The sequence below is a fragment of the Tamandua tetradactyla genome, chromosome 8, assembly GCF_023851605.1.
Source record: "Tamandua tetradactyla isolate mTamTet1 chromosome 8, mTamTet1.pri, whole genome shotgun sequence".
NCBI classification, from domain to species: Eukaryota; Metazoa; Chordata; class Mammalia; order Pilosa; family Myrmecophagidae; genus Tamandua; species Tamandua tetradactyla.
The window spans coordinates 81,188,110-81,202,017 of NC_135334.1; the positions used below are offsets into that span (position 1 = coordinate 81,188,110).

General features: G+C 41.3%; 1 protein-coding gene across 1 annotated transcript in view; it reads left to right on the forward strand.

The window, feature by feature from the left end:
* The window catches only part of SYT9 (synaptotagmin 9), a 212,426-nt gene that overhangs the window by 47,208 nt on the left and 151,310 nt on the right, over positions 1 to 13,908 (forward strand). The window contains exon 2 of the mRNA XM_077113856.1: positions 5,148 to 5,499. Within this exon, the coding sequence (XP_076969971.1) occupies positions 5,148 to 5,499 (352 nt within the window). The remainder of the gene's footprint in view (positions 1 to 5,147; positions 5,500 to 13,908) is intronic.

Sequence of the window (13,908 nt, forward strand, 5' to 3'; positions counted from 1 at the left end):
CAATGCAAGCATAGTGTCTAGAGGGCATCCTGAGCTATTAGAAGTCCAGGTGATTGCTTTTAGTGGCTGCCATGACCGTGTAGGTCGACAGTTGACTTCCTCTTGTAGATGTTCCCGGGTCCACTGTTACCCCACATAGCACCTTTGTGTGAATAAGAAAAAGGCTTTTTACTTTTCCATTTGCCAGATAATTTTCATAATAACTATAAATTCAAACCTACGATGACTAGACCACACCTGTGCAAACATAATTCGAGGTCCTGAACCTCCCCACACAGAGTATGTAGCTAGAACACTCTTCACATGGGCTTCATCAAACATTCATTGAGTGTCTGTTACATGCCAGATGCTCTTTTAGATACTTGGAATTCAGAGTTGAGATAAACAAGATCCCTGTTCTCCTGGCTGCCCCATTATTGCTCTTCTGAGTAAGCTATTTTTTGGATGCGTGAGCTGGAATTCAGCTAATGAGCTGGAGGTCTTCTTGAGCTGGGTCAGCTGCCCAGTTATTACTGGTAAAAGTGACTTCTGGCTTAATTTATTTAATATGTTTTTTCATCCCAAGTAAATCCTGAGAGGTCATGTTGTAGCACGCCGATGAGTTCAGATTTCGGATGAGATTCTTTTTTTTTTATGTGATCATTCTGTTCTACATATATAATCAGTAATTCACAATATCATCACATAGTTGCATATCCATTATCATGATCATTTCTTATAACATTTGCATCAACTCAGAAAAAGAAATAAAAGCACAACAGAAAAAAAATTCATACATACCATACCTCTTACCCCCCCTTTCATTGATCACTAGCATTTCAATCTAAATTTATTTTAACATTCATTCCTCCTATTATTTATTTTTATTCCATATGTTTTACTCATCTGTTGATAAGGTAGATAAAAGGAGCATCAGACACGAGGTTTTCACAATCACAGTCACATTATAAAAGCTGTATCATTATACAATCATCATCAAGAAACATGACTACTGGAACATAGCTCTACATTTTCAGGCAGGTCCCTCCAGCCTCTCCATTACATCTTGACTAACAAGGTGATATCAATTTAGTGTGTAAGAATAACCTCCAGGATAACCTCTTGACTCTGTTTGAAATCTCTCAGCCATTGGCACTTTATTTTGTCTCATTTCACTCTTCCCCCTTTTGGTCAAGAAGGTTTTCTCAATCCCTTGATGTTGAGTCTCAGCTCATTCTAGGATTTCTGTCCCATGTTGCCAGGAAGGTCCACACCCCTGTGGGTCATGTGCCACGTAGACAGGGGAAGGGCAGTGAGTTTGCTTTTTGTGTTGGCTGAGAGAGAGAGACGCCACATCTGAGCAACAAAAGAGGTTCTCTTGAGGGTGACTGTTAGGCCTAATTTTAAGTAGGCTTGACCTATCCTTTGTGGAGTTAAGTTTCATATGAACAAACCCCAAGATTGGGGGCTCAGCCTGTTGCTTTTGGTTATCCCCACTGCTTGTGAGAATATCAAGAATTCTCCACTTGGGGAAGTTGAATTTTCCTCCTTTCTCACCATTCCCCAAAGGGGACTTTGTGAATGCTTTTTTATTCACTGTTCAAATCACTCTGGGATTTATCAAGGCATTGGATGAGATTCTTAAGCCCTGGATGACCTTATGTCCTAGTTTACCCTGGAAAATCCAGGTAACAATTCCCCCATGAATTGTTTAAATGTTACCTCCTTTCACTGTTAAAAGCGTCCCAGTGTTGGTCAATGAATTATATGGTCACCTGTATTAGTCAACTTTCATCATGGTAGCATACACCTTCAGAAATCTTAGTAGCTTAAAACATTGAATATTTAGTATTTGCTCAAGGGACTGTTGATCAACTGCAGCTCTGCTCCAGGCCATGAGTGAGGATAAATTTGCTCCTCATTCTAGATTCTGGCCCTTCTCCACAAGTCTTCTCATTAACGCTCCCACGCTGAAAGAGCAGCTCTTATCTGAGACCTCATCTTGTCCTGGCCGAGGTTGGGAGCCCAAGAGGCTTCTGGAAGAGGCAGAACAGGCTACATCTACTCATAACTCACTAGTTAGAGCATACCCCATGGCCAAGACCGATATTGGGGAGTTTACTCCTCCCTCAGAAGGTGCTGCTGTAGAAGAGTGATTTTTGGTGAACAATAATGCAATTATCACATCACCCTCCTAAAACCTACTGGTGCCCCCCTCCAGCCTTTGCTGGTGGTCTCCTGGCAGCATCTGTGTCAGGACAGTGCTTAGCTAATAACAGGACATGGAAAGGAAGTTTCAAATGAAGATAGTCTAGATTATAGAATATATCAAGGGATTTCGCTGCAATGTGGAGCCGTCTTTGTTTTTTGTTGTTGTTGTTTTTAGATTTTCTTGGAGACAGTGGAGTTTGATGTTTGTTGTTAACTGGGACAGGGTCTCCTTCTGCAAACCCAGGGCTACCACCATTCATAAAAATCTGTGACAGCAGATGTTATGTTCCCCTCTACTTTGTGAACTGTCTGAATGAAATGAGACTGGGGGTCAAACGATGCTCTCCCCTACCTCATGTTGGGGCACAAGTGTGGTTTCTAGGCTTTTTCTTTTCCTCACTGGTTCTACTCTCTCCCCCCTAATCCCAGCATGTGCTCTGTGTCTGTTTTTATCCCCCTCATTGCCCTTTTTTATTCACCTGACTTAAGTGTTCAGTACTGTTTGGCTTTTCCTTTAAAACAATTCTAGAAATTCCTCAAAGTTATGATTCATTGACAGATTAATGATAAACGTCCTTGTTTTCCATTGCTGTGTGACTTGCTTATACAATCTCATTGGAATTTGAGGAGAGAAAAATGGCAAAGATTTGAGCTCAGTTATTAATATTAAAAGTGGAACCCCAGTGTTTTCAAACAGATATAATATTGGGGAAAGTGATTGGAGGGATAGAAGAGCTACATTAGATTCATCACCAGCACCATCAGCTGGCTTTCTTTCGTGAGTCACTTTTCCATGAAGAAACCTTAATCGTTTGTGCCAATTTGAAAGGATTATGTACCCAAGAAAAGCCATGCTTTAATCCTGGTTCATCTTGTGGAGGTAGATTTTAATTTTAATCCCTATCCAGCACTGTAGGTTGGAAACTTGATTAGATTATCTTCATGGAAATGTGACACACCCAGTTGTGGATATTGACCTTGGATAGAGGGAGATGTGACTCCACCCATTCCAGGTGGCCTTGATTAGTTTACTGGGATCCTTTAAAAGAGGAAACATTTTGGAAAGAGCCACAGAACCCACGCAGCCAGAGACCTTTGGAGTTGAAGAAGGAAATGCCCCCAGGGGAGTATCGTGAAACAAGAAGCCTAGAGAGAAAGCTAGCAGACATCACTATATTTACTATGTGCCTTTCCAATTGAGAGAGAAACCCTGAATGTCATTGGCTGTTTTTGAACCAAGGTATCTTTCTCTGGATGCCTTAGGTTGGACATTTCTGTAGCCTTGCTCTCATTTGGACATTTTCACAGCTTTAGACTGTATACTTCCAACTTATTAAATTCCCTTTTTTAAAAGCCATTCCATTTCTTGTATATCTCATTCTGACAGCTTGCACACTAGAACATCATTTCTTAAGATTATCAGATACCTTCAGAGTCATGTTGAAAAGCACATAGATAGTAGGTTGTCAGCTTGACTCAGTAGGTAAGTGACTTCAGGAGGGGTTCAAATGCATGTCTCAGCCAAAGTACAAATTGCTATGCATCATAGATTGTTGGTACTGCTGGTAGATAGTGAATGTGAGTCCTATGAAGGTATGGAGTATATCTCTGATGTTCCCCATCATATCTCCAAAGCCTAGGATAGTGCCTGACATGTAGTCATTCAGAAAACTTTGGTTGAAGTTATGCAAATATTAACAATGTACAGTAAAGGCAAAACCCTGGAGAATTCTTGGAACTCATGAGTGTAGTAGAGGACAGTAAAGACAGGTAGAGTTGCTGTTTTAAGTAAGGGGTTTTCAGCCACAAGGATGCCAGGAATGAGTTCATGTTGATGCCTCTGCCGCTCTGTTGTAGGGTGAGGAACAGAGCCACTGAATACTGCACTTCAGTGGGGCCAGGCTGAGGCCATGGGATCATAGTACATGTAGCAGATCCTTCATTACCCAGCCGTATCACCTCACCCTTACCACCACAGACATGTTTGCTAATTTCCAACTGACAGCACTTATCTTTGAATGTGGGATTTTTCTGGCTGCTGAAGTCTACTTTGCTCATCCATGCTGTAGGTTGGAAGTGCCAGGGATTTAATGCCCTCTGAGAAATTCCCTCAAATCAATGACCAAAGTGAGTTGTATAAATAGCCCATGTCCCTTGCTCCTGGGTGAGATAATTCTGAGGTGTAGGGAGCATCCCCAGCAGGCGTAATCTCCAGTCTCCCACTGTGACAACTGTAGTTACGTTTTGGCTTACTCTGCCACTTCCCTACCAGTGTTTTTTTTACCTCCTAAATTAACCTCTTGTCCTTGAAGACTTGTCTCAGGCTCTGCTACTGGGAAAACTCAAGCTATGACAGTCAGCCTTGAAACTTGGGGACATGATCACTTACTGGTGGTTATTGTTAAGGCCGCAACATCTGCTGAGGACTTGAGCTTCATTTTGCTTAGATTCTTAAGAGATAATAGCAAGAAAAGAAAATAAAGCATTAGCTTCTTTTTGTTTTGAAAATTCATTACTTAATTCTTAAATTATGTTTCTATAGTTCTGTGAGATGACAGAGTTATTTTTTCTTTTTTTAACAGTTATTTTTATGACTGTTGGAACTGCCCTTCTCATATAACATCAATGATTTGTGTTGTCTGTAGGAAAGGATCTTATGTGATTTGCAGAGCACACTTTGCGCCCCCTGAATATACCTGCCTCTTGCTATGGCAACCTTCTTACTGTTTTGAAACATGGTCTGTGTTTTACCTCCTCTGTGCTTTTGCTCACTGGTTTCCCGATTTGTGTCTGAATCCTCGTTGTCGCTGCTCCAGATTCAGGCGTATCTTCCAGCCCGGCCTTCCCCGGCTGCTCCTGAGGGATGAATGGACGAGAGGGTCATTCTGCTCACACTGTGCAATGGGTGGACATGGGCGGAGCAATCACACTGACCTTTGATCTTTGCTTCTTTACAGATATCTCAGTGAGCCTGCTGACCCTTGTGGTCACTGCCTGTGGTCTCGCTCTCTTCGGTGTGTCTCTCTTCGTGTCTTGGAAACTCTGCTGGGTTCCCTGGCGAGAAAGAGGCCTGCTCTCTGGTAGCAAAGACAACAACCAGGAGCCTCTTAACTACACGGACACAGAGACCAATGAGCAGGAGAACAGTGAGGACTTCCTAGACCCTCCAACCCCCTGCCCTGACTCCTCCATGAAGATCAGCCACACCTCCCCTGACATTCCCCTCTCCACCCAGGCAGGGGTCCAGGAGAACTGTGCCCATGGCGTCCGGGTACAGCGCCAAGTCACAGAGCCAACCGCGTCAGCTCGGTCAGTAACGCTACCTTCCTTTCTGAATACAGCACAGGGGCCTCCCCTTTCCCCTACCTTGGCAGCAATGGCTTTGGTTATTAGCCAAGGAGCCTCTAATCTTCTAGCTTCTGTCTGTTGTCAGAAATATGCATATGGGAAAACTCAGTGCCTCCTGTGCTAAAGTTGGGTTCTTGAGCTCTTTTTAGTCTCTACCTAGTCCCCAATAATAATGATTAATGTTAAGACTTCCTTGTGTCAAGTGTTCCACTAAGAACTTTATATGCATCATTTAATCATGCTCACAACTTTGACAGAGATGGATACTGTTATTATTTCCATTTTATAGAAGGAGGAGTTTAAGATTAAATAACGAAGTCATATGTTAGAAAATGCCCAGGTCAGGATTTGAGACCTGGTTCAACTGACACTGGAACTGAACTCTTATCCACTATTCCATGCTTTCCTCCTATTGCTATAGAATTTGTTCACTGTGCCTCTGACCCAGCCTAGCTGATCTCTTCATACTGCTCAGTGTGGCTGACTGGAGGTCCTGGTCTATCTTTGGCCTTTGTGAGGTCTTTGCCCTCCCCATTGTCTGGATGCCCTGTGCTTTTAAACAGTAGAGAGATAATGTTGCATAGTGGTTAAAATCAGGTGCTCTGGGATCAAACGAACTTGGCTCTACTTATCTGGGAAAAATTGCTTAACATCCATATGTTTCCATTTCCCCTTCTGTAAGAGAGGAATAGTAAGAGTATTGACTAAACAGGTGATTTTAGAAATGGAATTATAACATAAATGTGATGTCTTTTGCACAGGCCTGCACATAGTAAGTTCTCCAAAATGTGAGCTGCCATTCTGTTTTGATATTGTTCTTATCATCATTATGACTAAGACAGGCTCCTTCCAAGGCTCAGATGCTGCACAAAGACAGGTTTGAAACTGAATAGCCAGCTCCAAGTCACTGGATGTAAAAACCTATTTTCAGTAGGAAGTTTCAGGAAAAGAGACCCAAGAAGCAGCTTTCTTTAAAATGAAAACATTTCCTTAAGCAAAAGTCAGAGGAATAGCATGTGCTGTTACTTGGAAAATACGACCAAATTTGAGGGTATTTTTAAAAAATCTTTTTTTATTTGTTCCCTAGAAACAGAAATAAGACTTTACCCTTTTTATGTTAGTCAAGTTTATCCTAGAGGCTCTGCTCATTCACATTAAGTGGGATGGAATATGACAGTTTATAATTTAATTTTTCCAGAAACCTATTTTAGCATCCTTTCCAATTCTGAATCAAAGAGCTAAACCGAAAATATTCCTCTGTGAGGAAATGGATGGTTGTTTGCCATTTGATTTAAAAAAAGAAATCACTGGATTTTATCACTGAGATTTCTCTTCAGATTTAAGACTTTAAAGATAACAAGAGCTCTGTTTGCTGCTATGGAGTTCATGCAATGGTGCAGACTCATAATAAAAACCTTTCATTGCTTCAATAACTAGAGCTTTTCAGATGGAGTCTGTGTTGAAATTGATTCCTATTCAATTCTACTGTGCATGTAATTTTTCTGATCTGGGTTCTGCCAATACTGGATGATAATTCTGTGCTTTATTAGATTATTTATTTTAGGATTCTGCCATACTTCTAATGAATTGATAGTAATAATATCATTATCCAATATCTAAACTAGAAAAATATATAAATATTTTACTCTGTGTATCAAAGTATATAATTTATAGATATCTTCAACACTGATTTGTGGAAAATTAGTAGAAGGCACAAAAATAAACGAGGAGAGTAAAGGATTTATCACTGTAAAATGCATTTTACATTCATATTCATTTTAGTTTTGGAGGCATACAATTAAATTATCTTTTCTGATGCCCAAACTCAAATGTAATAATATCCAAAGTACCATAAGAAAGCTAAACTCTTTCTAGCAGCATTTGACCAATACAGACAATTAATTTATATCATTATGCATTGGAAACATTTATACCTGAATTACTATTTACTTACTTTTGCGGGTTCTGTCTGAATATACATATCTTTGTCTCAAAGTCTTACTATAAAAATAGGAGTACTGTACTTGTCTTCTAATTCCTTAGGGGTTGTGTTACATTATAAAAAGAATAGTAATGGGAAAAAATTAAAGAAATTTCCTTTATGCTTCAAAACACTTTAAACATTTTTTTTAAAGTAACATTTTGATACCATATTTGGGGAGGGAGGAAGGTACTTGAAAAAGTTGGAGGAGCAGTCCCCACAAGACATCTTGACTTCTGACACCATCTGCAAGTTCAGAAGATTCCCTAAACCACCCACATATTCAATAACCTGCTAGAAGGACTCAGAACTCACTGGAGTTGTTATATACATGGTATGGTTTTATTATGGGAAAGGATTCAGATTAAAATCAGCCAAGGGAAGTCTTGATGTCCATGTTTCTTGAAGCTTCATCATGTACCATCTACATGGCTGACTTTTAGTACCCAGTCCTTCTGGGAGTAGAACTGAAGTCTTATGGCTGGGTTTAGTTTCTAGTCCTTCCAGGGGAAGAATTGACATAGCATGGACCAAGTCCTCATCATAAATCACACTGTCTGGTATCCAAGGCCCCTGGACAACAGAGTCACCCCTATCAGGCATGACATCCCAGAGGCCTAGAGAGTACTTCCCAGTAGCTAAGGGCAAAAGCTGGATCTCTCTTTGTCTTCAAAGTAGACTTTGCTGTGATGGTGCTAGAGAGTCTGCTCTTCTAATTATTATTTCTTCTCCTTTCTATCTCATTTTCTTATCTTTTCACTGCTATCATTTTCTTTCTTTCTATCCGTCGGACATCCAATATGCCTTACTGTTTCCATTCCACATTGGTTATAACTTGTCCCAGGGTCCCCGGGATACCTGTTCAGCCCAGTGCACATAAGACTAGACTCTTATTGAAGAGCATCCTCACCTATCACTGCAGTTGACATAGCTTCTGTAACAGAATTTACATTCACAGTCTCAACCTCACCTGGCCTTTTCAGTTTAGATATGTTTGGCTCACACTGATGTCTTTTTAGAATACTCTAAAGATGAGCTTTGTATTATCTTCTTAGAATGTTTCTGGTCAGGATGACTTTTTGTTGTTCTTCCAGGATTAAGTACATTAGCACTGTGTTTCTAGTTAGCTCACTTACATTGAGAATCCTGCAGAATCTTGTTATCCCTTTTGTATGATGACCTCATCTCCTGGGAATGTGAATATTTTAATTTTATCAAAAATTTTCAATACCAGAGCTTTCTGAAGATCTCTATTCCAAATATATGCAAATCTCTGCATCCCCAAATAGAAGGAATTTAAAAGGCATCTAATCCATTCTCTGATTCATGTCCCAGGAAAAAAGTTCATCTTTTTTTTGTTTTTAAGACTTCTCAATCTTCCTTTGTAACATTTTGGCTTTTATGAAAATTAGGTTGTCACACCATAGATTCCTCATCATGCCTTTTAAGGCCTTGTGTGATCTTTCCACATTCTGCCTCTCTCAACCTTTCCTCCTGGCCAGGGCCACCATGTTGCACAACTCCAGAGGACACCATTCACTTGGATTTGAGAGGAGGCGTTACCAGAAAATGTTCATTCCACTTCAGCCATATTGGCTTTTCCTTTAATTCCTTCAGTATTTTAAGCCCTTTCCTTGCTTTGAGACCTTCACACATGCTGTTCCCACAGACTGGAATTCTTTTCCTTTGCCTTTGCCATGTCTGGTTCCTTCACAACCTTAATGTTCCAGCTAAAATGTCACCTCCTCAGGAACGCCTTCCTGACCACCCAATCTGAAGGATGTGTTATTTCCTCCACCCCCTCACACTTTGAATTCTCTCTCATGCTTCCTTATTTTTACTCCATCACAGGATTGAACTCTACTTCTAATTAAATGATTGCTAATTTGTCTGTTGCTTATACCCCTTTATAGATCATAAGCTCTTAAGAGATCAGAGACCACATTGTTTTTTTTTTCTCAGTGGAACCACCTCTGGTGCAACAACCACTGGCACATAGCATACTTTTTCCATGAATGAATGAGTGAATAAATTGGTTACTATCAGGCCATTTTTATCTGTTCTGCTGCCAAGAATAGAAAAGGACCAGAATAATAAACGGAGTTGGCCCTATAATGGTGTGAAGCTGGAGGAAGTCCATTTGTCCCAGGCCTCACTTTCATTAAGAGTCTCACAGACTTTTGACCTTATCTCTGAATTAAACAATTCATAGAGTCACAGAATTATGCTGACAAGATTGAAATAAGAAGACAATCATTACACTTTGAATTTGAGTCCCATTACTGGCCACAGCTCCGGTAGTACACTGGCAGTAAATCTTATAATTACTCTATGAGTAACCCAATTATATCAAGCTGTATATTTTTTATGTGTGTTGAGAGCATTAGTAAAACAATTTTGAATCACTCTTTTAGTTATTTCCTCAGATGTTAATAAACCGACAGTTTCAAAAATGGAAGTTGCCTAGACCTCTCTCACTTCCAGGAGACCCTAAAACCTGGCCTAAATGCATATTTTTTCTACTTGTGTTTAATTATTGGGACCACTTAAGCCCTTGACCTTCATGTAGCTACTCCAGATGTGAATATTTAAGCATTTTCTATGTTCCAAGTTCTTCTGTATCAGGTGCTGATAATAAAGAGAGAAAAAAATATATAGCGCTGCCCCCAAAAGGCAGGGGATAGTTGGGGAAATATACATGGAGACCACCAATTATGCACATTGACGATTAGTCTGGCAGAATTATATAAGATACTTGGGACATTATGGCTCAGAGCTGTAATAATGAGAGCCTGAACTTGATTGAAAGCAATGGGATGGAAAGAGGTATGAGTGTGAGCTACTTTAGAGAAAGTGATAATGGACATAGGGTCATCCTGGTTATGGGGGATAAACGTGTTGAAGATGACATTAAGGTTTACAGTCTGTTTAACCTAAGAGGCTGGAAGAGGAGTCAGACCACTCTTCAGTGTATCCACCTTCAGGCTACCACACACCACTGACACAAGGCCATTGCCTACATCTTCATTATCTTACTCACCCTCGAAGCCCCTGAATCCCAAGCCAAGAAAGACTCAAATTCTCACTTCCTCTTGACCTTATAGTCAGTTAACTGGGCTGGTCCTTGTCCAAGATTTCCCTTTTTTCTATGTCCACCTGTGGTTCAGACTGGCCCAACTCTCTTTTCTCCATCACCAGGGGTTTCTGAAAGGAAACAAGGTTCTGTCTCCACTGTTACCATACTTCCATTTGACATGAACCCAGAACCAATGATAGTTCTGAAATCAAATTTACTTCTCTTTTTCCTCTCCTTGAACCCCAAATGAAGCCTTATGGACACTGGTGCCCCAGAAACAGAGCAGGGATATGCCAGCTACTTCTGAGGATGGTAGATCATACACTCATCCGTGGTGGCACAGAAAACCCAGAGATAGAAGGGCTGATGAGGATTCTGAGGGCTGGCTGTTATAGAGAGCCTGGAATGGAAGACACTGTGGGCGTTTGTAGGGACTCTGGAAAAAACTGCTGGGCAGAAGAGCTGAAGATGCCATCCTGCTAGAGAGCTGGGTGCCAAGATGGAAATTCAGCTTTTTTCTCTATTGAAGTCTACAATATGAGCTTGGAGGCTGATTAGGATGAGACCACATTAAGTAGGTAGACCCAGCCCAAGTTCTCTATCCCCCATGAAAATTTCTCCAGCCAGAAGCCTTTCTGTCTCTGTTTCCTGGGCTCTCTAACCTCAGGTTAGTACTTCTCCCCCTCTTCCCTATTTTATGGTCACTATGTGACTATCTCATCACCTTAGCTAGCGTTTCCTTAAAGGAGAGACTAGGTTTGCTTCTCCATGCCTTCCACCTCACTTGATACCTTGATAGATCCAATGGAGGGAGTAAGCTTTTTGGCTTATAACTCATGGATAGTGACTTTATTTGGAGACTTAGAGTGGGACCCTGAGACCTGTTCATTCAAATCTGGGGAAAGGAGAGAAGGAAAATCCCTTTGCCTCTGGCTACCTGCCTCTCCTGATCTGTGGCTGAAACTCAGCACAAGGTTCAGATTCCTTCAGGCATGAAAGTGTTCTGATGGGAAATCCTCTTTACATATTTCATTAACCATCCTCAAACTCGGACTTTCTCCAGGTTCAACCACCAGTATCTCAACTCAGGTCTGGGACAGACAAGTCCAATTCTTAAATTCACTTCCTAACTCTTCCATGATAAGGAAATGATGTCTGCCAGTACCAAGAGAGGAATGGGAAGTAGAGGAAGCTCAGACTTCTAACCCCTGTAGGCGGATTCTCTGAGACAGCTGTGGAGAGACATGCTAACACATGACACCCATCTCTTGGCTTTCCTCCTCATCCCCAGTCCTTGGGGGTGCACCTCTCTGTTCCTGCATTGTGCTCCTCAAGTCCTGGAAACACCAAATACAGGGCTCGTGAGATCCCACTCAGAAGAGTCTTCCTCAGACAAGGATGCCTCCTTGTCAATATCGTGACAGTAAAATACCCTGAGTAGCCTCTAATTTATTACACTCAAGGACCACCTCCCATAGCCATGTGGAACCCCCTCCTTCTAGGCGTGGGGGGTCCTCAGGTCATAACACTCCGTTTTCTATCTCTTCTCCCTCTTCTTTTTGACTTGCTTCTTTTCCCCGCCTCCATTCAAGTAGACTTTAAGAGCTATAGAATATTGATTTTCCACATCCTTTGCTTATCTTCTCCTTTATGTCCCTGGGGAAACATCCCTGCTCTACTTTCTCTTTTCTCATCCCAGAAAGCTCCAGAGGTTATGCAAGAAGGTTATGAGTTGCTCAGGTTCTCTGACTGTCCTTAACTTCTCTATTCTAACCCCCAACTCCAATATTCTCTAATTCGTTCTTGAAAGGAAATTAAAAACAACTGAAAGGGAGCCCCAGGGAGTGAGAAACTGTCCTGCCCTGGTACAGTCTTTGCTATCTGCTTTAGCCACTACCTTACAGATAGATTTAGCTGTGTTTTCCCAAAAGACAGCGTGATACTGAATAGGGAAGAAAGTGTTGGGAGTTAAATTAACCACGTAAAACATTTGGGTAGATATGCATGTCAGTTATTGGGTTTTTTGTTGTTGTTGTTGTTTTTTAATCTTTGGGCTATGATGGAATTTGGCTCTGAGGGAGTGGGATCTCCCTTGAGGCTTTGAAGTACAAATCCTTTATGCCTCCCCATCCCAGCCGCTCTACCCGCTGTGGTAGTCCATTGTGGTTTGGAAGAGGAAAGCACGTAGGAATATGTTTCTCTTCAGATTTCATGTCTAAGAAAATGTCAGTGTAAAACAGAATATGTTCCACTGCTAAGCAGCCAAATCCGTGTATAATAAATAAAAATTTAAAATTACATGGGCATGTTCAGTTCTACAGATAAGGGATAAGACAAAATGTTGCTGTTAAGAAGCTAAAGTCAGTACTTAGAAAACAGGTAAATTGGGGTTCAGAGCGATTCTGCTCGGTGACCACCTCTGGAGGAAAGTGAGAAACCCGAGTATTATGGCAGAGGATGGGGCAGAGCGTAGATGCAGCATCCGTGCCCTGTCACAGACCCTGGTCCAGAGAAGGAGCCTCCAGCCAAGTGTCAAGGGTGCATTTTTATTTATGAAACTAAGTACACAGCACCAAGAAGGGACCATGCTTGGTGGGCCAGGACCAGATTTTGGCCCTTTTTTGAATCCAGCCTTGAGAGGGAAAGCAATAGCAGAGGGAGACAGAGCTGGTACCACCCTAATGGCCTCTGGATAGGGCAGCTTACTTGCTTCCACCTGCCAGTCCTTTTTGTTCACAGAGCCCCTGTTGCTATTAAAGCTCTGTTCTATCACTGCAAAGGTTCAGTTTCCAGACAAGACATTGGCTTCGCTGTGCTAACACAGAGACCCAGTTTTAGGTGCTTAAACAGTGCCTCCTGCCTTCCCTACTGCCTGCCTTACACAACAAATCATATAGCAACTTTCAGACCACACAATTTTTGTTCATGGGAGAATGTATGTGACTGAGGTATATGTGATTGAAGTGGATTGTGTTAGCTGTGACTGGTACCAATGGCAGCTATGAGGTTGTGCTTTTGTTGTACCACATGGGTTGTTAGTGGTCAGGACAGAGGGCTTTATCTCTGAAATAAAGTCTAAATGCACAAAAATTAAAGGTGAGCTACTGTAAAGTATAGAGGAATTCAGTAAGAGAATCCCTGCTGATATCTGCAAATTAAATATTTGCTAATAAAGTCTATTCTTCGGGCTATATAAGGCTTATTGGTTTGTGTTAGAATTCTCCCTGAAATTCTCTTTAAAAATTACCTCATCGGTGGGGGTTCTCACAAGTTGAGAAAAGTAGTCTTTACATACAGAATTATCTTTGGGGTC